Source organism: Stegastes partitus, unplaced genomic scaffold (genome assembly GCF_000690725.1).
Source record: "Stegastes partitus isolate 25-593 unplaced genomic scaffold, Stegastes_partitus-1.0.2 Scaffold1286, whole genome shotgun sequence".
Classification (NCBI taxonomy): domain Eukaryota; kingdom Metazoa; phylum Chordata; class Actinopteri; family Pomacentridae; genus Stegastes; species Stegastes partitus.
The window spans coordinates 25,569-51,507 of NW_007579017.1; the positions used below are offsets into that span (position 1 = coordinate 25,569).

At 41.4% G+C, this 25,939-nt stretch overlaps 1 protein-coding gene across 3 annotated transcripts in view; it reads left to right on the forward strand.

Annotated features, from left to right (window-relative positions):
- The window catches only part of senp6a (SUMO specific peptidase 6a), a 41,234-nt gene extending 15,938 nt beyond the window's left edge, over positions 1–25,296 (forward strand). For 2 of the 3 annotated variants that reach the window (XM_008298136.1, XM_008298138.1), the window contains 18 exons: positions 660–730; positions 2,162–2,256; positions 3,860–4,244; positions 8,063–8,304; positions 8,510–8,650; positions 10,984–11,017; positions 11,615–11,803; positions 12,547–12,740; positions 13,253–13,476; positions 14,417–14,533; positions 14,642–14,764; positions 14,856–14,948; positions 15,657–15,982; positions 19,083–19,171; positions 19,277–19,365; positions 19,493–19,561; positions 23,600–23,750; positions 24,489–25,296. In XM_008298136.1, the coding sequence (XP_008296358.1) occupies positions 660–730; positions 2,162–2,256; positions 3,860–4,244; positions 8,063–8,304; positions 8,510–8,650; positions 10,984–11,017; positions 11,615–11,803; positions 12,547–12,740; positions 13,253–13,476; positions 14,417–14,533; positions 14,642–14,764; positions 14,856–14,948; positions 15,657–15,982; positions 19,083–19,171; positions 19,277–19,365; positions 19,493–19,561; positions 23,600–23,750; positions 24,489–24,725 (2,869 nt within the window). In that variant the 3' untranslated portion in view covers positions 24,726–25,296. The remainder of the gene's footprint in view (positions 1–659; positions 731–2,161; positions 2,257–3,859; positions 4,245–8,062; positions 8,305–8,509; positions 8,651–10,983; positions 11,018–11,614; positions 11,804–12,546; positions 12,741–13,252; positions 13,477–14,416; positions 14,534–14,641; positions 14,765–14,855; positions 14,949–15,656; positions 15,983–19,082; positions 19,172–19,276; positions 19,366–19,492; positions 19,562–23,599; positions 23,751–24,488) is intronic. The other variant, XM_008298137.1, reaches the window with a different exon arrangement.
- Positions 25,297–25,939: the final 643 nt, after the last annotated feature.

Here is a 25,939-nt window from a genome sequence, read left to right on the forward strand (position 1 = left end):
AATGTTGAAAGTTTCTTATACTCCCAGTGAGTCTTAATTCACTTAGAACAAAATTTTAAATTTCTAAATGTAATTAAAGCGTGCAAGATTTTCAACATTAAAACCGCAGAGGAATTGCTGAGTTTCATTCATTGCAGCTTAACATCATCTGGCAAAATTGACTTCTGTTTTTTTTAGCACAGCAGGGAGAAATCATCACTCCAACCCAAAGCGGTTTTATGTGGCATCAAAGGAAAATTACCAGTGCAGGAATTATGTTTTGCTAATTGGAGTTGAACTTACTCAATCATAAAAAAACATTTTTTATTTATTTATTTTTTAATTTAACCTTTCAGTAAGTTAATGGAGAACTGGTTGTCATTTTCAATAACGACCTGGTCAAGAGGCGGCATACAAACGACAAAAACAGATTACATGTGCATAGGGCTACAAAGTTTGTCAATTTGCTTAAACTTTAGATAGAGAGTGAAAAGACCTTAATTTGCTTGAAATGTTGCCACAAAAATCAACTGACAACTTTCCATCATTTATTTACCCTAATAGATACTAAATGTAAAAAGTTGAAAGCCATTATAAAGTTGTTGTAGTGTTAAAGCCTGCTTCAAGCTGCTGGTGGATGAAGTGATTCACTGACCAACTTGTGCATTTGTCCCCTACAGAAACGACTTCTCCACCACACAACAAGCTGTAGAAGTGGACAGCATCGTCCTCACCTGTCCAGAGGTCCCAGGTAGAGTTCACAGCCTGCTGATCACATCACACAAGGTTTCTTTAAAGCCATTCTCAAGCTGTTTTTGAGCAGAACAGTGTGCTGGTGACTACAGGAGGGAGGCTGGTGTTGAATTTTGATGGGCACACAGTGTTCCTCTGGCTGGGAGAGAAGGACTAGAACATGAATGTGTGTGTGTGCATGGATGTGGTGTGTTAAGCATCTGTGACACAAGTGTGTGTCTCTGACATGAGCACTGCTCGCTATCTGTGTATTTGTGGAATATGTGTGCCAGTAGCTTGTGCAGTGAATTAATGTGACAGCCAGCAGGGCTGCAGATCTGGAGTGAACTTCCTCCCTGTTCCTGCCAGAGGACGACGAGATCTCTGGCCTCCCAGATTAATCCTCCAACCTCCTGGCTGAGGGAGGAGAACTTAAGAAACATTTGTTTGGTTAGCCTTGGTTCACAAAAAACTGTAAAATTAAAGTGAACTTGAAGAGAGGGAAATCCCAACACAGTTTTTGTGATTGTTCAGTTTATTTTTTATGTTAGCAGACAAACAAAATATGATTAAAAGGATACTGAGACACCTCAGAGAGAGAATAAAACAGAGTGCAGTTCTGCAGTGAGATGCTTGTTCAAGCTCTGCTGTTCAGAGTAACAAGCTATCAGAGTCAGATAATGTATGCAGATACATAGATTCATAATTGGTGGTCTCATTTTGGTCCGCAGGGCATCCTTTCCACTTAAAAATGACATGTACACTTTTACAGTTTCAATTAATAAGCTCATCTGAGACGCCTTTAGTTATTACTGCTCACAGCAGCAAGATTAACGAGATAGAGCTCTCACACTATCCCATCCGAGGTTTTACCTCTTAGGCTGCAAATAAGCTGGGCTTTTTGCAGAATTTTAATGAAACCTGAAAAGGAGTCATCAGGCAGAACTCGAGGCTGCAGCTTCGGTTTAAAAAGCAAATCTATTTATCTCTGTTTATGATTACAGACAATATTTGATAGACTCAGTAGAACATTAGATATAAGAAACTGTGGCTTGTTTGTGTTTGTAAATCACACCAAATGATGTTACGTTTGGAGTCATAATCTTGGAGAGGGCAGTGTAGTAGCCGGTTGTAGATGCAAAGCATGTTTAATTTTTTGATACTAGCAAAAGCAGTACTGGCATCAGCAGATTCTGTATGTTCACTGTTCATTTATGGGTTCTTTTACCCATCGAAGACACAAATATTGGTTCCGTCGCTTCAAATGTAATTCCTAAGCCCCGCCCCCTTCTTTGTCTGAGGTTTTTCTGTTAAATTACTTTCTTGCATTGAAAGAATTGCTACGTAGTTTATTGTAACGTTTCCTAAAAAGTTGGGACTATGTAAATCAATATAACATATTAATAAATGAGGAACTTTGTGTTGATTGTTTTGTGATTTTACCTTACAGAAGAGGGCCCCCTGAACATTAAACGTCGCGTCCAGCAGAAGAGGATTCCGTTGGATGGCTGCCGTAGTTTTCCCTCAGAGGTCAAAGCATCAGAGGTTTGGACTTCAGTACCCAGAAATCATGACATTCGCACTTATTTGTGACTCACTTAAAGGTTCTGATAGTTGCCATCTCAGTCTAAGCTGGAGGAGGCAAATCTAGGAAAGTGACCGTTTCCAGCAGCTAATTTCTTTTCTGTTTTAATCCGCCTGAAAACAAACATTTGAAAGGATTCATGAAGAAGTTTTTGGGTTTTTTTGGAAAGGTGCAGGCAGCTTGCGTTATATGCTCCGATATATATTTATATACTTTTTGTGCAACTTCCTGTTTTCTCTAATCTCTTCAACGGACCCATAGAAATATTCCTACCAATGGGAAATATAGAAGGTTGGAATAAATCAGAATTATCCCTTCAATTTGAGATGTCATGTGCACCCTCTCACAAAGCTGGGCTTCTCTCCTCTCTCTGACAACACAAACCCTCTGCCTGTGCATCATCATCAGTCTCCTCTGCAGCACACCTCCACCACTGCAGCTGGATCCACAGATAGACACAGAGCTACTGTAGATCTGAGCTTTAATCCAGAGCCTGTTGTTCTGCAGTGCTTCATATTAAGCTGTTCTCTGAGGCGGAACGTGCTGTGATCAGTCGGTGACCTTTAGAAACTGAATGACGGTGTGACTTAGAGGTTGTAGCTGCAACTTTCACTGCTGTTTTCTTTAAGTAAATACAAAAATAAGAAGTTTGGAGTCACAAAATGCTAACTGAATCTGATTTCAATCACTCTTAACAGCTGTTTGGAAGTATTTTCCAATTCATACCACTACAAAGTGGTGCGTCCAACCGTGATATTTTACATAAAATTTCCTGATAGATATACAATCTAGCAGCATGATTCTCCTGTTTACTCTCTGCTTTACATTAAAATACTACACCTGATGTTTGTATTTCACATTTAAGGTGTTCAACACAAATTAAATAGCCTTGTTGAAGGGGTCGACTTTTGCAAGTGTCATGTTTCATGTCCTGCAGCCATTTGGCTTCACTCTCATAACGTTGTTTTCATGCTGTTTCCACTCAGAACGTTTGAAGCCACTGTAGAGCTGAGAGTGTGACACCCAACAGAGGCAGACGAGGTTTCAGACGAGCTGGTGAACATAGTGTAGCATTTAGCGGTGACATGTTTTTTTCAGAAGTTGATACAAAGCAGAGCTAAGGGAGAATGAATCTTGGATTTGAATGCTGATTTGGTCCATTGAATGTGTAGATAGACATGTTCTCGCTAACAAGTTAGGCGTACTTCTTCAACAAGTGATATGTCAGTGTTGTTCAGTGCCCTCAAGTGGCCAAAAAAACATTATTCAAGTTCTTCACTCCTCACTTTGTTTTCTTGCTTGTAGTGAGGATCACCTACAGTTTCAGCTCCTTTTAGCTCACTGGTTTGGTTTTAGAGCAAACTCTAGCATCGATCCAGATGTTGTAAACCAAAACAGAACTGACTGAACTTCCACTCACTGGATAACCACAAATATGAAGGTGGCAACTATAGCACATGTGCAAGGCGATAAAGTCAGATGTTTGTGTTTTTCCGTGCTTTGTAGAGCTAATGCTGCTTTTACAAGTTTTTTTTTTGTTTTTTTGTTTTTTTTTTGTGGCAGCCTCTCCGGCCAACCGCCTACGAAACGGTGTGCATGAAGTGCAACAAGCCGAGCGAGGACAGCAGCAAGTGTCAGACCTGCGGGAGCAGTTCGGCGCTGCTGTCCTCTCAGCAGGCCACGCTGTCGTCCCCAACCCCCCGACCCCCCATCAGATCCCAGCCCTCCCCCGGACCAAACAGCCTGCAGCAGAACTTCAGTAAACCTGCCACAACCATGAGGGCGCAACGAGGAGAGCCTCTGCCCATACGGATCACGACCACCAGAGCGACCCTGTTGCAGCTAAACAGCAGCAGGGCCCCGCTGTTAGCCGGGACGTCGAACTGCTGCAGCGCCAGGAATCCGCCTAAAGGGAAGAGCAGCCAGCAGCACGAGCTTAACGACCCCAGTGAGTAAAAGAAATACAGATGAAGGAGGAGAAATGTTGAAGAGGTTAGTTCTCTGATGATGCAGGGGAAAGAGAGAAGGCCAGTTGTCTGCAGTAACAAAAGGAAGCCAGTCAGGGATCTGGTTAAAGCTACATCTATATTGGCAGAGTTAAGTTCCTTTAACTTACGAACATCTTCCTCTAGAACAGTCCAACTTCTGCTGCTGTAATTAGGGCTGAACGATATGTAAAAAACACATTCGTTTTTTTATTTGACAGATATTTCCATTCTAATATTAGTAATGGTTTTAGTGTAAATTGTAATTTTTGCGTTTCATTTTCACTGAAAAATATAAGAAGTGATGATATGATTTTGCTGCAATCTGTACCAAACAAGCACATTCCCTTATATCTAGACAGTTTGATTTATAGGCTGTAGCACCACAATGCTTCATCTCAAACGGTTTGTTTTGACACATACTACCTTTATCAAAAAATTGCAGCTCCTGCGACTTGGATGTTTGACTTGTCCATATTGGGATTTTGACAACATTTCCATTAATTTTTCAGCCCTCGCTGGAATCAATCAGAAAATGCGAAGTGGCTATAAAAACTTTTAAAAAGCTCTCAACCAAACAGCGATTAAAATAATAGATAAGAAGAAAGATGAGAAGGAATAAGGAGAGTATCGAAGTTATTGATTTCACAGAGGTCACATGTTTGTGTCATGACACGGTGCATCATGTCAGGTGACGATTCACATGGAGCCAAACCCTGATGATTCTCTTTCCCTGAATGAAGAATTAACTAGTAATGACTATTTATTTTTTCTGACAAAGGCTCAAAACATCCTTGTTTGTATAATCTGTGAATGGCTTGTTGATTGTAGCCCTTCACAGGAGACATGAGCGGACGTTTTACCTTTAATACCACGTTCGATATCCGTCATTTAACAGACGCTCAGTAAGTCGAAACTCTCTGGAGCAGCGTCTGTGCAGATTTCAAGTGGGTGTTTGTCTCGCATTTGGCTCCTGGCAGCAGCTTTGTCAACCAGCGGGGATGAACTTGGACTGCAGTTCAGGACGTTCCGGACTGTTTGATGCTGCTGCCATGTATTCAGCTGCCTCACTCTGTTGGCTGCTGTCAGGCATATCGTGTCCCAGACTGAAGGGTACAAGAGTTTTATCAAGAATCTCTTAATTTTTGCTTTGATTTATGATGTGGAAGTCACACACCATGGATGCAATTTTAAGATGCAGTGGAGGAAAGGTTGAAAGTTTGGCAAAGCAGTAGTGCCAAAACCTGTTGTTTTATATTACGTTCTCTTTGTACCAGTGAGATATCATCACCGTCTGCCTCCCTGAGTCTGACTCCTTGATGTCTAAACTAAAGGAGGTGGAGGCAGCTGTATAAGCTCCTGTGTTCTGCTAAATGAGTACAAACATCAATGCCAGAGGCTTCGCATCTACCTGTGACACTGTGAATAGCTACAGAGAATGCAGAGATTGAACTGTCACTTCATAATCTGACAATTCACTGCCTGTCTCTGTGCCATTTTGTAGGACTAATAGCAGAAATGTACTGTTAGTATTCCACCAATGCAACAGAGGAACCTCTATTAGATCTACAAACAAAAATGAATCTCATCAGTGTTTTCCAAATCATCAGACGCCAAAGCTAAACAAATTATTCTATATTAATTATTTTTGTAAAAAGACTGTAACTCTGTGCTGTCAGAGCTGGAGATTTACCAAATTCATCCTCATTCATGTTAGCGTTTGTGTGGTTAAAAGGCATTTAATCAGTGTGCTTACAGGCTCGTTTTGATCAAAGTTACAACATCAAATCAAAAACTTGACCATGAGCAAGGTTTGTAAGTGACTTTGAAAGTATTTAAACAGACTGAACTCACATTTCTGTCATCACTAGATTATTGGAAGTTTTTCAAGTATGAGTAAGACGAATATTAAACCACAGTGAGACACCGGTACTGTAGGAAAAAGTAAGACAGGACACATTTCAGTACAGAGTTTTTCAAGTATAGGCAGCATTTCTTGAGCCCCCACAGAGAGGAGTCAGGAAAATCAGCAGCACCAGAAGTAGAACAATTGAGAATAAAAGCAGCAGAAATATGTTAGAAAGCAATTTATCAAACAACTGATGAGCAAGAAAACTGATTGATGTACAACATTGACATCCAGCAGTCACCGTCCCTCTCATCCTCACTGCTATATTTAACACAAGGCTGATGCTGGACGACCAAGTTTAACTGTATTGTTGTGACTGGGCTTGAATGCTTCGCTGTAACGCTCCTCCTGATGTCCAGAGTCAGGCTGTCCAGCTCTTTGGACTCTTCTGCTGCCTCCTTTTCAGGCATTTCCACATAGCTAGTGCAGCAGTAGGTAGCAGCGTGCAGCTTTACTGATGGTTTACAGTCAAACCATCAGAAAAAATGCATAGATTTCTGTCAAATAAGGCAACACAGACTCATTGCTTTTATGGACATGAACCATTCATGCGTATTGTCACCCCCCAAATGCCTGTGAGCCAGGAACAGTGTCATACACAGCATGTGAAAACCTCTTGTGTTGTGCTGTGCTTCTGAGGAAGTGATCCACCTTATCTGTCGGTGGTCATAGTGCTTCAGCTCATCAGTTTATATGATTATATTGCTTCCTACTAGTGTCACCGTTTCATGTAACATACTGCTAAAGCTTCACTATTTTGTCACATGAATTGAGGCAAATTTCTGTGGAAAGACGTTAAATCCATACTAAAATATACAATCAGTGGATAACTTTGGCAGATTTAGCTTCATTCAGCCACCATATTTCATCAAATAGTGAGTGAGTCTTTGTTCAACTGAAATGCAGAAACTCTTTGAGTGGCTGGCCTTAGGGGTGGGCGATATGGCAAAAATATCATATCACAATTTTAGCGGCACATATTTGGAGAGCAACTCCTCCATTTGGCTTTCAGCCATGGCTCTCCATGCAGGTACCGCTACACACACAAACAAGGAGGCAGGTAAGAAATTGCGCCACTGCCCGTAATTCGCTACGATTGGTCGGTCAGGTTGACGACATAATACATCTGGTGGGTCGGTGCATCAGCATAGAACTGCGTGACCTAAACGATCCATACGATCTCCTCACTTTGGCAGATCGTCTACACGTTCAAATCGTTCGCGATCTAATATCGTCTTATCGCGCACCCCTAGCTGGCCTGTATCAGAGGCAGGCCTTCATTTCTAAACCTCTCTATATAATCACTAAAATTAGCCATATTTTAGTATGAAAAAAACCTTTTAATCTGCTTCCCCTGAATCTGCTTCATTAACGTTTCTTCATTATTCTATCAATGCTACAGTGAGGAGCGACTCAGCCTGTGGAGAAACCACATGCACATCTTTTTTCTTTCTTTCACCAACAAACAAATTATCATTTTGTATACACGTCATCGCAAACACCGCCAGAGATCACCCAATGCACTTAAATTAGCTTCCCTATTTTGAAATGGAAGTAAACAAAATGCAATTTAAACTACTGATCTGGACTTTCATAGTGACTCGGCTTTTGAGTTACTCCAAGTTTTTATTTTAATGTGCAGTGTGTCATTAACAGTAAAACTGTGTGGCAGTGTGAAAACATGCTTGAAAACATTTCTGGATTCACATCTGAAAATGCACCTGCACCAATTCTTAACTCAAGATCTCATTGACATTTGTTTCTGAGAAGCGGCATACCAACAACCAAACAGTTTCCATCCAGTAAACAACTCCAGAGTTCAGGTGAAAAGCTAAAAAGTGTTTAAACAGGTTTCTGATGTTGCCTCCTCAGTCGTCCTGTCCAGTGATGATGATGAAGAGGAGGCCGACAACGCCAGCACGGGCAGCGTCAACAGACTGGACAGCGTTTCCCCCCGACCCGCCGACTCTGCCCACTCCTCTCCGGCGCCCTCTGGAGGCAGAGTGGAGGCAGCGGTGAAAAATGCTGGAGAGCAAGAGGAGGTGAACACTGAATTTTTCGAAGACGTCAACATGAAGATCACAATACCACGGAGAGCCCGGATGAAAGATCAGGTGATGATCCGAAGCATCATGAGAGCATTTTAGTGGTTTTAATGAGCTCACTGCCTCACTAATGCTTCACTACTGAGCCACAAAAGAGGAGATTCTTCTTCTTCTTCTTTTTCTTCTTCTTCTTCTTCTTCTACTAAATTACCTTGATGAGATTTTCCAGTAAAGTTCAACTAAACTGTGTTTTTCTGTCTCTTGTTTTTTCCAGTTTGGAAATCAACCCCCTGACCAGTTTTCACCAAGAATAAAGAAACCCAAATTTATGCCCAATAAGTGTGACAGCATCATACTGGAGTGTCGGAGTGTAAGAGTAGGAACTCTACGCAGGATGGTGACGAAGCCTGTTGTCGTGAGTCTTTTGGCTATTCTCACACTAAAATATGGCTGTCAGACTAAGGTGACAGTTCTTTTAGCTCTATGTTCCCAATAACAAACATTTCTAAGTTTCTCATAATCCCATATATATGATACATGCTAGCATCCTGGTTATGGATTCCTGCATGCTGTTTGTGCAGGAGCCCGTCATGTTTGCAACACAAAATAGCAGTTTAAACTGACATTACCAAAACCGTCAGCCTAACCCTAAATTAATTTGGTGGTGGCTATTAAGAATCAGGCCACTTTAGCTTCCAGCAGGTTCAGCACGTTTACATGCCAACATCCTCTTCACTGAGAGCGACAGGAAGTATTAAACATGTCCTCCACTTCAGCTGGTGTCAGGCTGTCACAGTCACAGAACAAGGCAGTGGTGACTGGTCTGATAGAGTCATCATGATACAGTTCACTGACCCCATATTGTTCTTTTTCTGGCTGTGTGACACACTTGAACTGTTTATGAGACCATAAGAGCACCAGTTATGTCACTTGGCTGAAGCGGAGCCAACACAGGTGGTTGGCAGCAGTCAAAAACGAGGATAATATATATACATACAACAGTGTCCCAGTTTCTGTCAGAATGGTTCAGCCAGCATATTTGGATTTCTCAAAACTTGGATGAGGGCTTATCAAGGTTGCTAAAATTACGATATGTTTACATGTGCAAACACGAGAACAAGGTACTTCAAAGCCTTTTCCACAGACAGTGAAGAAATGTAGTGGTTTAAGTCCAACACCTGTTGGGGCTAAAGAAAGTCACTTCAAGTTCATGTAATCAGGCTAATTTGATACAGACTCATGTGGTCTAAATAAGTGTTTATATGTGCCATTCTTAAATTGATTTTCTGTGAACTTCCGATTTTTGGACCGAAACTGGGCAATATAGTCAAATAATGTGGCAGCACGCCAGAGAGTCGGTGCTAAACCTTGGCTTTCCCATCAGATGCGTATTACGGGAACTCTGGCCAAGCAACACTTCAGACTTAACTTGAACCTTGTTGATTTTTGCTTTATGTAGCCAAAATAACCTGAAGACTAAATGAAATAAGCCTGGCTCTTTGGTAGACTTGCTTAATAAAACAGGTGCAGATCATAACCGCGATAGTTCATGTGAACACAGTCAGACATGCAGAGACAGTAGTCTTAAGCACAGCAGCCCAGATGTCCCAATCCCTGGCTAATTCATCCGGCTGTATTTGAAAAAGTGTTGTATGAAAACACACAGTTTTCACACTGCTGTATAGATGATTCATCTACATGTTCTGTGTGCCACAAATTCTCAGATATACACTTCCTGTCTTCAGGGGTGATGGTACCAAATCCTGAACACATGGGAGCAGCACAACTCCGACATGTCTGACCACTCTAATTTGTCTTTTGGAATGTTTCTCTGCCAGAAAAACTTCAAAACTGCAGCTAAAGGAAGGGCAGGTGCTACCGTAGGTTATAGAAGTAAAGACTAGCTATATACAAATTAGCACAGTGATACGGTACACAGCCCTATGGCTATGCTAATGTTAATGGAGTGACATTTAAACTTGCGGCAACAAGAAAACTAATTTTAGCTAAGAATGCTGAATACTCATCACAAATCCAGATGTAGTCAATTTGTTCCCCTCCAGGTTTTCAGAGAGTCACCAGAATGTGACGAGGCAAAGTTGATCAGGTAACCGTAGATGTCAGGCTGTCCGTGACGGCTGTTTTGGTACTTTGGAAAAGCATCTCGGGGCCATTATACGGCTCAGTAATTTTTAATCCATAAAGGTTTGCAGTTTAGCATTCAGTGTCAATGGAATTAAAGCTTGATGTGAATTCTGGTGGCTTGAAACCCATACTAATGGCATTCTTATATTAAACTGAAAGAGTCAGGTGGTGCCTGGAGTTCAGTTAGAAACAATGCTGTTATGCACTTTTCAACTGATCGACCTAACTTCAAGACTTCATGCAGATGTTTCACAATTAATATCTTGCAAAGGCTCATTATGTTCCTTAAACTGCTAGAAGGCTTTGAATGTGAAACAGATGACATGTTAACAGCAGCAATGGCCAGTTCATTTGTCAAACTGTTGATAACATACGATTAGATCTAAAACTTAAAATAAAAAGATGCAAATTAAAGTACTTCCTCCTTTATAAGATTAAAAACTGGTATTCACTGTAGTGTTTTGTGAGAATGTAACTTATGAAAAGCCCCACAAATTGGCAATGAATCCTTCAAACTGTGTGTATGTTTCAGAAAAACTGTACCTTTGAATTGAAAAAAAAAAGGAAATGTTAAATTAAAGTCTGTTTCTTTTGTCTTTTCAGTTTTCCATCGACCACATCCAGCTGGAAACTGAAGGTATGAAGTAGCAGCGACGACTTCAGCAAATACTACACTGTCAGCACAGAGCTCCTAATCAGACATCAGTGGAGTGTGATCGCACCACAGTCATGATCGCTGCCCGCTGCCTCAGAAAGATGCAGCTGTGCAGTTTACTGTTTGTGCTGGTCAGCAGAGATTAGTCGTGCACATCTGAGGCAGCTAGAAAATATACAAAAACCTCCAAAACTCCAGCAAGAAATCTGGACCATTTCAGGCAGCAATATCCGACCGTCGGATGAGGAGGACCGACTCCTGATTAATTCAGCTGGAAAGGGACTTTTTTGTGATTTATCCATTACTGGAAAAAATTAACTTAAATATTTGGCATCACATAGAAGTCACAAATTGACCTTGTCTGCATAAAAACGGCCTTCTCCTTCTCAACACAATTGAATTACTGTGATAGTTAAATACTCCTTTTACGGTGACTTTAAAGCAATGTGATACTTAATATGATGAAATCCAATTTTAATACTGCCCGTGTTCAACTGTGTAAAGATTTTTTGAGTCATTTATTTTTCTTTTGTGTGATGAACCGTCACTGATTCAGTCACTTTGGATGTTTGTTGTCAGGCCCGGATCGCGGCAGCGTGGAGAAGGTTTGTCTGCAGGCGTCAGAGCTGATCAGCTGCGAGTGGTGCAGCGTCCGGAAGCTTCCCGTCTTGTTCTTCCAGACGTCTCCAGCCGAGTGCCTCCGTCTGCGCACACAGCTCGACATGTCCAAGGAGAAGGGAGGCCAGTGGTACGACTGCGCCGGGGACCGTGAGTACAGAGCTGCACAAATCTCTGGAAACTACAGCAGTGTTGATAGTCCACCATTTCCGCCTACTGCACAAACGTTAAGCCAAAATGTAACCAAAATGGGCTCTGCCATCTTACACTGATGACATCATTTGCTGCCAGAAGCTGCACAATATTAGAACAAAAATTACATTGTGAAAAAAATCGAATAGTTTTTCCTTGTTATGCCAGAAATCACTTGATTTTTCTCTACAGTTTATGGAGAGAAAATGAAGTCAGCTGGGAGAATAGTTGAGCTGATCAGTAAAACACCTGCACAGCTTGTTGAAATGAAAGCTTTTGTTTTATAGATCCAGACCACAGACCTCCAGTCAGTTGAATTTGCCTCAGATGAACTCAGATAGCTCTTTGTTTGAAAATGTTTTATACAGGAAATGTAGTTCACAGAAAAGAGAAAATGGTTCAAGGAACAATTTGAGACCGATGCACACAAGAAGTAAAAATTATTGTAAAAAGTTGAAAAAATTACTATTATTGTTGTTGTTGTTATTAAAATAATAATAATAATGACAACAGTAATAAAACTATTTAAAATTGACAGAGAAAAGCAAAACCGTTTAATTAATTCAGTCTATCAGTAGGATGTGAGAAAAGCTAACAAGCTCTGAAAGCTTTCTACATTGACCCATGTCTGGATTTCTCGACTGCAGCAAACTGTTTGAATGAGTCTTACTAAAAGCAAACTTTCTGTTTTTTGATGCCAGAGTCGGATGAGAAGTACATCGTCCTGATCTTCGAGAACGGCCTGGCGATGAAGGAGCAGATGATCCTGGAAGACATCCTGGGTGAGATCGGCAGGACCAACAACCTCAGCAACTTCCCGGCCAAGCTGCCCTTCGAGGAGGCCAACATCCGGCTGGTCAACTACAACAAGGCGACGAGGCAGAAGTGGGAGAAGGTTGGTGTTCCACATTAAACCCATGATGATTTACTGTTGTTTTGCCTGGTAATATTCTCAGTCAGTTGAGAAGTTGAGCTGAGTAATCGACTCATGTTTACTGTTTTGATGATTCAGTGTCACCTGTTGGGACAGATTTTCCTGCACCTGTCTGAGTGCTGTTGCTATTGATCTCTGAGTCTGTTTTTTTCTGAATCCTGCTGCTAGAATTATATTCACCAACCTTTCCTCTTGTTGTTTTGAGGAAGTTTGCTTGTGGGGCCTAATTTTAGGGTTTTGATATGCTAATGCTACCACCAACACAATAAGTTAGCAGGTGTCACAGGATGTTGCCATGGCAATGCACTCTCTGTCAGTGTTCTTTGTTTTGGATTAGTGTTGTATCCTGTAAAACTTTCTGGCATTCTTCCACTTTGACAAATTTGTTCTCAGGCCAGATTTGCAGAAAATTCCTGGTGAGACAGTTGCGACTTTTTTATTTTTCATCGTAAATTTCTTGCCCCTCTGTTCAGGTGAAACCAGTGCACGCTCCTACCAAACTGATACCTGTCTCCCCGGTTACCAAGGTCACCCCGGTCAGCAAGGTCACTCAGGTCACGCAAGTTTCCCCGGTAACGCCCGTCAGCATGCCTGTACGCACACGGATGGCCACCCGCCAGCAGACCAACACCTACTTTGAAGATGAAGACGAGGACATGACCGACCTCCAGCCCACCTTCTCGGGACCAATCGTCAAGTGAGTTACTCCGCTGTCAGCTGCTGTCAACGTCCATATGGTGCTGGAGCTGAGGTAGCAGCATTACTTGGGAGAAATAAATACCAGCTACATTGTCCTAAATAAGATAATGTTGGCCACTGTGTTAGCCTAAATAAGATTACATTTGCCCCTATGTCAGACCAAAAAAGATAACGTCAGTTGCTATGATAGCTTAACCAAGATAAGGTTGACTGTTTTGCAAGTCCAAGCAAGACAGCATTCGTCACTTAGTTAGCATAACCAAGGTAACATTGGCTGCTATGGTAGGACAAAGAATAGATAAGGTTGGCTGCTACATTAGTATAAACAAGATAATGTTAGCTGAAGCATTAGCGTACGTGAAATATTTTTTGCTGTTATGTTGCCTAAACAAAATAATGTTCGCAGCTACATTAGCTTTAGCAGTATGCATTACAGGCTACATTGGCTTTAACAATATGAGTTACAGAGTACGTTAGCTTAAACAATATGCGTTTCAGGCTACATTGGCTTTAACAATATGCGTTACAGGTTTCGTTAGCTCAAACAAGATTATGTTACATGCTGTGTTAGCTTAAACAAGATAACATTAGACACTGTTGGTCCAATCAATAAGTGTATTAAACACAAAAAACATATTAAGAATAAATTACAGTATGAAACACAGTACAATGACGGACAGATGAACGCAAACACAAGGCAGGAATCAAAGTCTATAAGCCTGAAAGAGAAAAAAGAAAACAGTACAAAAATCGAAGTAACGCTAGCCACTATGTTGGCTTAAACAAGCCAATTTTAGCCTTCATGAACGTGAGAGGAGCGTTGCTTCAATGGCTGCATCTGTCACTGGTCAGTTATGGTTCAGGATGCTGCGGGAAACGTCAGTAATGCTGCTAATGTTGCTGTCATACTGTAAAACTTACCAATGTTTGTGTTCCAGGTTAATGGTGTACCCTCCTCCTCCCGCCAAAGGTGGCATAACAGTCACTAATGAAGACCTCCACTGCCTTAATGATGGAGAATTCCTAAACGATGTTATCATAGACTTTTATTTAAAGTAAGAATTTATGTAATTTCTCACATAAAACATGATTTATAGAGTTCTTTTTCCAAAGTGACATGATGTTGATCTGTTACTAACATTGTTTTTTCTACACTGTGTCAGATATTTAGTTTTAGAGAAATTGAAAAAAGAAGATGCACAAAGAATCCATGTGTTTAGCTCCTTCTTTTACAAGAGACTGAACCAGAGAGAACGAAGGAACGTCCCAGACACGACGAACCTGCCGTGAGTCTCCAGCAGTGCCAACACGCAGTGTTTTATCAAATCACATTCAGAGACTTTTCACTAATAAACTTCACTTCATTTGGTTTCCCAGAATCCAGAAAAGGAAGCACAACAGGGTAAAGACGTGGACCCGGCACGTGGATCTGTTCCAGAAAGACTTCATTTTCGTTCCCATCAATGAATCGTAAGTACTTTGATGGATAAAGATATTTTAACCATTTCTTTGGTACAAACTTAAATATCATAACAATTGCTTTGTAGTTTACCATGAAACTTTAATGTGACGTTCATGCTTAATCCCACTGACATTCGAGAACCTCTAACTTTTTATGTAGCGCCACCATGAGGTTGACATACATGTTTTCTATAAGATGGATTGTCAACAAATTATACCAGAATTGTTTGTGAAATATTTAATTAATAAAGGGATACTAAAAGAAAGGACCAAAGTGCCAGGAACCACTTAATTTTCTCCTGCTGTGTTGTTTTTGGGTTTTTTTTTGTAACCTGCACATTTTTAAAAAAAGAGATGTAAATCTGTGTCAGGTGCAGGTTATGGGGCGTGTTAAGGTTAACGATGAAATTAGATTGAATTAAAGGGTCCCACAGTACTTGTCAAATTAGAAGAATAGTTGTAGAACCTCTCAGGGAGACAGTTCACGTCACTTCTATGACTCATAGCCAAGTCAAAAATGGTTACGGAGCTTGAACTCTCTGGAACATTAGCCATGTTCTTCCCAACAAATCTTTAATTCAAGTGTGCTTCTATATAACTGCTGTTACTGTTCAATTTTTGATACAAGCTGAATTGTTCCCAAAACTTGAATTATTGATGTTCTGCTCTGTTCTTAACTTCAGCACTTTAAATGTATCTAAACTGTTGTTTTGTCAGAGCTCACTGGTACTTGGCAGTCATCTGCTTCCCGGGCCTCGAGGGTCCAGTGTTTGAGCAGAACCCGTTGTATCAAGGCACGATTCCAGCCTCCACCTCAGCTGCTGATCTCCAGTCAGAGGAGAACATCCCGGACCACTGCCGTCCTCTGTCCCCGGACAGAGACGGGCTGGACAGCTCCTCGGAGCAGCCGTCCCCTGGAGTCCCAGACGGGTCTGCGGAGGGACAGGCTGACAGTGACCTCGCCATAGAAAACTCTGCCTTCACAGAGGGGGGCCAAGAGCCGTCGGGCAACGGCCAGGTCGACCCCGAGCAACAATACACAAGTGAGTCGATGTACAACGTTTGGTGATGTGAATTCAGGACTTTTAACATTATTCAGGGTTGGTAAAGGAATTCTAAAGGTACACATGTGATGGTGAAGTGAATGGATGTAAAAATGCTCCCTGCAACGGAAAGGGCTTCAGTCTGCTACGAACCACAGACTGTATTTAAAGATCGATGTAGTGAGATTGAATGTCATACACTGCTTTGGATTGGAGCCAATTGGAAGCTCAGAGATGCAGCTTATATAGACCATTTTTTCCCCTTTAATAGATTAGGAGTGTGGGGTGATGCCTTTTACAGTTTATAAACACACCCTGCTACCTCGGACTGAAGCAACAGCAGCTTACCGGAAACACTGATTGGTCCACACATAGGCTAATATTAGCTACTTTAGCTACATTGTGCTAACAAGGCAAGCATCATAATCAACCCTAAACTTAGCAAAATATTGCTGGCTGCGTTGTGTGATAGTCTTAGTACAACTGTTGAACCACAAACAGTTAACTGTTAATCACTGTTAATTCTTCAAACTGAAGCCACAAAAGTTGAGACAGGGTGAGTTCAGGAGCCAGACAAAGTAGCAGGTAACTCATCTGCCAATCACAGCTGTCATTCAGCTCCTTCCCATCACCAAAGCCTTTTAAAGGCCCCAAGTCTTATTAACAGAGCAATATTAATCACCAGCGCTCCTATTAGAGGACCTGAACTTAGCGATTGAGACCATAATGATTTGTTGACAAAAATATACAGTCGTGACTCGATAATCCGACACTAAATGTAAAACCTTCTTTTATGTCGGATAGCAAGGCTGTTAGATTGTCAAGACAGAGGTCGAGATACAAGGAGGGCTTGATGCTTGAAGGCTCATTTGTTGTTAATTCTTTTTCATAGTTTTTATAATAACTAGTAGGGCTGGTCAGAATAGCACTTTCTGGTCTCTGGATATTTAGGCCCAATTAATGATGAATATCTGAACATTCGGCGTAAACACTGAGGACGCTCGCTGCGTGTGACGTCGTTGTGTCCTCTTCTGCGCATGCGGAACATTTTTGGGTTGTATGAAGTTCACACAGCAGATCACATACAAGTCATATTTAATTGGAAAAGAGAACAAACTCGCAAAAAACTGGATTTCACAAAAAAATACGAATTGAGCATTAAGTCCTGCAGTCTGAACGTAGCCAATCTGTGGGATTGTTCAGTCAGATAATACACTGTTGTCCTTATTTGTGACATAAAATGTCATGTCGGAGTTGGAATCCAAGGCTGTCGGTATGTTAAGGCTATTTTCTATGGGTTCTGTTCGTTTTTCCTAAAAACCTGTTGGATAGTTAAGTTTTCAGACTGTTAAGGGTCGGATTATCAAGTCACGACTGTATTTGTGTGGTTTTAGTGTTTCAGGAGAGAAGTTGATGAGTTTCTGAAATGTAGCGAGTTAAAAGGAAAGATTTTTGTTTGAACTTCAAGGTACTACTACTGCGGCTTCAGCCTGAGGACGTGGTGCATCACTTTGAACACAGTGGTAATTCAGGTTTCCCATCAAAGTGATGTCTGATCGTTCGCACTTTCCAAACAGTCGGTCTGTTCTATAGTCCAACATAAATAGGATGAAAAGGATAATGTGCAGTTTGACTTTTAGACCTTTGATCTTACTGCACGTCAACACTGAACACGTAATGCGTGCGACCTTTTCGTGGAGCAGCTGCTGCATCACTACACTTCCACTATAATCAATGAAAGTGGCAACAGCAGGCTTGAAAGCAGCACAGAAGTAGTGCATATGCACTGTTCAGGTTCGCGCTGCAAACGAAAAAGCAGATCAGTCTTTAGTTTTTGCACGACTGTGACCATTGTGTGTTAATATGTCTCAAAAAGTGTCCATATTTATTTTATAAATCTACTGGTGTATGGGGAAATGATAACTTTGTATTAAGCCAGACTTCAGTTCTGGGGTCTTGATCACCCTGTTAGCATTTATTTGGTGCTGATAGTTGTTTAGTAACTTCATGACTGATGGGGTCTACTGTCGTCTGCAGATGTTAACTTACACATATTAAAGGAACTTATTGAAAAACTTTTTTAAAAGTTTTACAGCGCTGTTTGGTCCAGAAACTGAACACACAACAGTGCCAAAATGCAAACTCACCATCTTGTTTTATCACAACCCTGCAAGTCATACATGAGCTACAGGTAGTGCCAGTGAAAAGATCAAATCAGTGGCACATCTGCTTTGTGAATGATTTGCATCCAATACATGTTCAGTGTAGCCATAACTTCAGAATTTCCACCATCAAAGGACAGCTTTCAAATGGTTTGCAGTAGCTGATTTTATTAATCAGTGATGGTAGGGACTGATTTTAATGTAAAATTTGCTAAATGGTCAGCTGGTGTCACAACCCGGCAAATAGGCTATAGCAGAAAGAGGGGAGACGACACAGGTATTGCCATATTTAAACGTAAGCTTTTATTAACTGGTTAAATTAATAGTGAGATGTGTACGACAGTGATATCAGTAGTGTTGGTGCGGATGCCGGGATACGATGTGGTGCAAGGTGTTGTCTCATGTAAAGACCAAACCAAAATGACAAGCCCAAGTCACATGCATGAGGAGAGAGAGCAGGAGCTGAGGGGTTGGCCCTTTTGTAGCCTGGGCCCAAGTGCACCAAGCAGGTAGGACCCCCCCAGTCAGTCTCCAGCAGTTTGAGGACCTGAGGAAGCAGAGCAGACAGCCAATGTGCCCAACCAACAGACTAGGTGGAGACGTCACACTGGTGAGCTCTAAGCCTTGTCAACATGCACTCTTGGTAACCATTGTGACAATTAAAAATGTGAAAATCTTGTTTTTTTCCAGCATAGAACCAAAAACAAACAAACAATAAACTTAAAAATAATTTGAGCATGACACGTTTCCATACCGCAGTGATCCAAGTGAACCTGCTGCAGCTTTCTCACATCTCACTCAAAAACTGGTTCTGTTGTGTAATCCAGTGACAAGAAGTAATTCAAATGTCCCCAATAAACAACGACCTGATGACACATTATAGAGGTTATTTATCTAATGGTGTGTTTGTGTTTTTGTTTGTGGCTCTAAATTTTCAGGTGAGTTGCACAGAATCAGTGTCTGTTACAGTTCAGGGAAAGCAGACGACGACACCTACACCTTCTCTGACGACCAAAGCTCCTGTCAGGTAATAGTCTTTTTCTTTAATTTACAGCCTGTTCTTTCTCACCTCGCCTCATTCGGACTCTCTCATCTGCACATTTCCTGAGTTTTTCTGTCTGCATGTGTGCAGGATGAGTGCAGCGACGACGGGACTCTGGCTGAAGACGCTCTGAGCTCCGACACTTCGGGTTTGGCCTCCAAACCGAACCTGTGCAAACAGTGAGTGGATGCACTTGTGCGTTTTCACCTGCAGGAGGTGCTGCTGCTCTGCTAAAACAAACAGCAGGGTGAGCATGAGGTTCATCACAGCAGTGAACACTAATGGTTTTTCCTGTCCCCCTTTCAGGCCTTGTATTCTCATCATGGACTCCCTGCGCGGTCCGGCCAGGTCCACGGTGGTGAAAACTCTGAGAGAGTGAGTCTGCAGCTGCTACACGTGTACTGACGAGCAGACAGATGGCATTTCCATACGTTTCTTTATTGTCGGATTCTGTAGAGCAGTTGTTCCCATCCTGTTTGCCCTGTTTCTTTATAAACAAGGCAGATTCTGCTTGTGGCCCCTGTCAGAGGTACAGTAGAGTTTTCCAAAGCTCCACAGCAGGGAACACAGGTGAAGCTAATTTCAGTAATAATGTCTCAGTTCCATCAAGTGTCCCAGTTAGCTGTGACAATGAGACTGCACACACAATACAAGAACCCTAGAACTGGCTCACCTTGGAAAATGCAGTCATTTTGAATAACATCTACTGTGCCTTTGCTTTTCTTGTGGTGACAACCCAAATTGTCTGCTGTGGGGAAAAAAAGTCCATATAATATATGAATAGAATAATAGGAAAGAATAGAATACTTTATTGATCCCCCATTGGGGGAAATTTACATGTCACAGCAGCATCTAAAAAAATATAGAAAGTACAAGAAACTAACAATAATTCAGTAATATACATCCTGGTGTCGGCACACAGCAGGTCCAAGGCCCCACCGTCTCTGGCTGGACAGTCCACATACTGGCTGAATGTGGGGAGAGTGGTAGAGAGAGATGTATGATTAAAGTCTCCTGAGATAACGATCAGAGACTGAGGGTGTGATGTTTGCAGCTGGGACACTGAACTATGGAGGAGTTCACAGGCTGTAGCAGCATCAGCCGAGGGGGGATGTAAAGTAATCTAGGACGTGCGTAAAACTCCCTCAGCGGGTAAAACAGCGGCAAACCAACTGCCAGCAGTTCAACATCCTTCGTGCAGCACCGCTCTTTAATGCTAACATGGTAGCATTACACCATCTGTCATTCACATACATGGCGAGTCCCCCGCCCCTCTTCTTACCACTCTCCCTCCAGCTCCGGTCCACTCTGACCAGGTGAAATCCGTCCAAAGTTACGAGCGAGTCTGGAGTGAGTTCGTTCAGCCACGACTCTGTGAACAACATGAGGCTGCACTCCTGATACTCCCACTCCTACATACATTAAGTTAATCGTGATAATGCCTTTCTGAGATCAGATCGTTTGAGGTTTCTTTTAAAAACAAATGGGTGAATACTTACAAAGTTTGAAAAGTTCTTAATTCAATCATAAAAAGTTTTTTTTTTTCTTTTTTAATCTGTGAAGGATGAAGTGAAAATGCTTTCAACCCTCTGAACACCAAGCAGTCACATTCGTCAGATTTTTACTGACTGTGGGCTCATTTTCACTTCAACGTAAAGTTCGTGCTTCTATGGAAACAGCACAACTATGGCTAGAAGTGAGAGAACTAAAATGTGTTTTTTTTATGCACTATAACAAAGTTAAAATTTTAGTGAAAGTTGAATAACTTTAGTTATTTTAGAAAATAAAGGGGGGAAAAAACTGGAATCAGCCTGTACAACATGTTCCAAGTGCCCAGAGGTTGTTAACACAAAAAGAAAAAAAACTGGTGCCTCTACATAGTATAGATATTCACACACCTTTGAAAGTATTTGCTTCCATACTTGTCTCCTCTCTGCTGTGTGAAAACACCGCCTGCAGTTCAGCTGAATCACCCGAGGCTTCACAGTGACGCCAAGTAGTGCAGAATTATTTAGTCTTTTACATAATCTGGTTCCTGGAAACAGTTAATTTCTTTGCAAATTTTAATTGAGACCTTTAGGATAAAGTGAGTTCAGTGACATATTATCAGGTGAAGCTTAGCCTTGGATGATTTTGACAGAATGACACGTTGACAGTGATTACGTCACGGATAATCACAAAGTTGTCATTTTGGTAAATGGTGTCATTTTGACCGGTTTTATAATAAACTTTATTTGTATGTCACTTTTTAAGAACACGATTCACAAAGTGCTTTTACATAAAGAAAAAACAACATTTATAAAAGTACAGGCAAACATTTCAAATATAAAAATACACACAATAAAAATGGAAAAGAACAGAGTGGGTCACTCTTGACTGGTGGTAAAACTGATTAAAAAGACGACATCACAGGGGAATGAAGATAAAGGCTGAAGATAAAAGTAGATTAAGAAAGTTGAAAGAGAAGGACGGCAGGTAGTACAAATTTTTTTTTAAAAAAGGGAAAAGAAATGGGAGAAAATCTAAAAGAGAAATAAAAGAGAACCTCACTCGAAAGCAAGTCTATAAAAGTGGGTTTTAAGAAGTGTTTATAAGAAGATACTGAGTCTGCCAGCCTTATTTCCTCAGGTAGGTCGTTCCAAAGCCGAGGGGCCCTCACAGAAAAGGCCCGGTCACCTTTGGATTTGAGCCTCGACTTTGGAACAATCAGGAGGAACCCACCTGAGGATCTAAGGCTGCATGTGGGGATATACAGGGTTAACATAAGGCCCTGGCTAGCTACAAAAGTGATCAGTACAATCTTAAAATCAATTCTGAAACAGACAGGGAGCCAGTGGAGAGAAGCCAGGAAAGAGGAGATGTGATGTCGCCTGTCAAAACCAGTAAGGACAAGTTTTTAAGGACAACATGGCTTTTAAACCCACTAGCAGCTTTGAGGTTCAGAGTGTCGGCGTTGAATATGTGTTCATGAAGGATATCAGGCAAACTGTGCTTCAAAGTTACCAACATGAGCCATTAGTTTATTTTGTTTATTCATAATATTTTGAATCTTTATTTCTGAAGCCCTTTTCAAAATCCAAGTTACAAAATGTTTCACAGGACAGAAAATTAAAACAGACAAATCATAAAATCATCAGATTTGAAAGAGATTAAAACACAATTTGGTGGATAAAGACAACACAGTGTTGAAAGGCTCTGATAAAAGTCCGTTTCAAGAAGAGACTAAACGAGGTCACTGACTCAGCTGACCTGATTTCCTCGGGCACATCGTTCCAGAGCCTCGGGGCCTCGACTGCAAACACTGTGTTCCCGTTCGTTTTCAGCCCCGTCCCCCCGGACCAGACAAAGACCTCTGCTCAAGGATCTCAGAGTGCTGAGAGTTGAGACATAGAACTGGGAGAGAGGCCGTTACAGTGGGACAGAGTTAACGACATGAAACATCCTGACTAGTACTGTAGGATTATTGGTGACAGCATCATTTTGCTCCTGTTTGTTTTTGGAGGTACTTATCAGTATCAATATGGAAGTATTTCCATATTAAATTGTTGTTGAATTCACTGAGCATGTCTCTGCAGGTGAAAGGGTGCCAGCTTGTCTTTGTAGAGGCCTCAAAAGTCTTCAAAGCTCTTTTTTTTTATATACAATATGGCGACTTCCTGATACATGATTGGGTTTATTGGAAAAAGTTTTTTGGTTCTTTTCCATCCCAGTGTTCATCTCATGACCTCTCACGTTTCCATTTCATGACCCCTTTTGTGGGCTCTGACCCACAGGTTGGGAATCAGTCCCAGTGGCGGTTAGGACGGTTGGAGATACTGACGTCTCGAGGATTTCATCCGATGTCCATCAGTCCAACTAGAAATCAGAGAGAAAGACACAACGACTAACTGACTCACAATAGTGATGTTTTGAACTTTTCTTCAGTATCAGACTGATCCAGTTACAGTAACATGATACACTGCAGACAGGAGGTACTAATAGTTAATTTTGCATAGTTTTGATTGACAATTTGCAGACAGATATAAGCTAAAGGCCTTAAGTTGTGTATCATAGTGTAACTCACTGAATACACAGGAACAGTGTGTTTCCTCCCATCACAATGGAAGCTGGAGTGTAGCTCAAGACGATCTTGGACTGTCGTAAGACTCCATGTGTCCCATCAGCATGGTTCTTTAGTTCCTGCAGCATCAGACTTTTAAAACATGGCTGTAGAGGATGAAACCAAAAAGATCACCAGTGAGGGAGTTTTCCTATCACCTCATCATGTACCACAAAAACAACTTCAAAGATGAAAAACATCATATACCATGTGGATTTCTGAAGAGAAGTCACCATCATTTACTTTCTACTTGGAGAAGCCATGCTGCTGCTGCTGCTGCTGCTGCTGCTGCTGACTGCCTGTGTGTGTTTCAGGTACCTGGAGGTGGAGTGGGAGGTGCGTAAAGGAAGTCAGCGGAGTTTTGGGAAGGATGTGATGAGGGGTTCCAGCCCACGTGTGCCTCAGCAGGATAACTTCAGCGACTGTGGAGTTTACATCCTGCAGTATGTGGAGAGCTTCTTTGAGGTGAGGCCGTCAACATGCTGCTCTGGCTAAGAAAACAGAGTCAGCCTCCATTTTGCTGTTTGTTGCCAAGTAACACTGATGGTATTACTGAGCGTTACTGACACTTGAAAACCCAGAATATTGCCATGGAAGGATTTTAATATGATTTTACCAGTGATATTTGATAGCAGCATTAAAATGAATTACTTGCATGAGATCTTTAATTAGGAGCTACTGGGCTACTATTACATGCTAAAAACTATTTTAAAAAACTGACCTATAAGATAGCAAGTCAGAAACATATAATCCCAGTTACATAGTGAACAAACAAATGGGACACTGTAGGACGTACAGGGATTAAACCTGCAAGGAGGCAGCGACATTTGATTGGTCGACGTCATAGCCGGCATTCTATTGGTTGGAGACTTTTGACAGGGTTGTTTAACAGAAATCCAGAAACAGTTCTGAGCAGAACAGATTTTCACCTGAGTGGGGGCTGTATCAGAGAGAGGGCAGGGTTTAGAGGGACAACATTACAAACTGTCAGTATAAAGTAAAGAAGTAATGCTTTCATTGATTAAAATAGAAGAACAACTAAATTCACTTGTTTTAAACGGTGCGATCATCAATTTTCTGCTTTAATCTCTCATTATTGTCATTTTCTACCTACAGACAGCCCTGGTCAGATTAGCAAATAAAAGCAAACATACACTTCAAATAATAATAATTTTCTTTTTTTAATTTCATGTTTTTATGCAGAGTCCGATCCCCAGCTTCCACCTGCCTGTGAACCTGTCGGAGTGGTTTCCTCAGCCGAGGATGAAGACGAAGCGCGAGGAGATCAAGGAGCTCATCCTGACCATTCAAGCGCAACAGGAGCCGGGCAAGAAGGAGTTGGACCAGGTTGAGGCTCCCGCGGACCCTCCCGAGGAGCCCGAGATCGAAGAGACATTTGGGTCGAAGGGCAGGCCGTCAAACCTACCCATCAGCCCCTGAATCCACCCCGCCCTCCTCCTCCTTCTCCTCCTCCCATCACTCCCAGGTCCACGGGGGCAAACCTGATTGTACGCTGCTGGTTTCACTTCGACGTGTCTGAACGGTCCTCAGCTCCCTCCATTAACCACAGACATCAAACCACACCTTTAAATTTGTATTGAATAAAACATGTACTGTAAATATGCTGGAGTTTTTCCGCTGCCTTTGTAATTTACTGTTTTATGACTCATTCATGAAGTGGCCCATTAAGTTATGTTTTCATAGATGTTCTTCTCTCCAGGAGGATCTGTGCAGAAGATACTGTTTCGCTCTTGCATAGTTATTTTTTATGCTTTCAAGTTGTGTAGAGGAAGATAAAAAATAATAATAATAACAAAAAACAGAGACAGTTGCTGTTATTTGTAAGTTAACAATCCACACGTCTGGAAAAAAAAGAAGAAAAAGAAACTGTTTTCAGAGAGCTCGTTCCCAGCTCATGAGTCACATACGTAGTTCAGTGCTTGTTGTGTCTCTTCGATGTGGAGTGGATGAATTTTCAGCATTAAAAGCAACGTTAGATGCAAGAGCACCACCTGTCGCCTTAGCTTGTCATTTGTGCTGTGTGCTGTCGGAAAGTTGTGAAGATTGTGTATGTTCAATATGTTGATGATGTGTGATGTGTGGGGATGTTTTTGATTATTTCCAGGTTCTGAGACACTTCATTTACGTGACACAGTGTTCCAGGGATTCAGAAACTATTCAGTCCTCATCACGTCTACGCACTTTGAGTTGTAGATTTATTTTTATGAATAGGATTTATGATGATGGATAAAACTGGCATTTTTCCCCTCATTGATCAACAATCAGTAACCAATCATGACAAAGTGGGAACATGTCTTTTTTTTTTTTTTTTTTAACTTTTGCAAATTTATTCAAAATCAAAAACTGATGTGTCATTTATAGAAGTGTTCACAGATAATCGTGGGTTCTGTCAAAAATGATGTGAAGTGTCTCCTGGACTTTGGCTGGATCACTCTGGGACAGTCAGAACCTTCATCCCAGTTTCAAGTCAGCACTTTGTCTTCAAAGACCTCTTTGTGTTTGGCTGCATTCATCCTTCCCACAGTTCCCACCAGTCTCCTATAGCGAGCTGTTTAAACTTTTATTAGCGAGGCTGGATATGTATTGCAGTTATTCATGATTCAGTTCCTTCATTGTCAATAAGAAAATTTCAG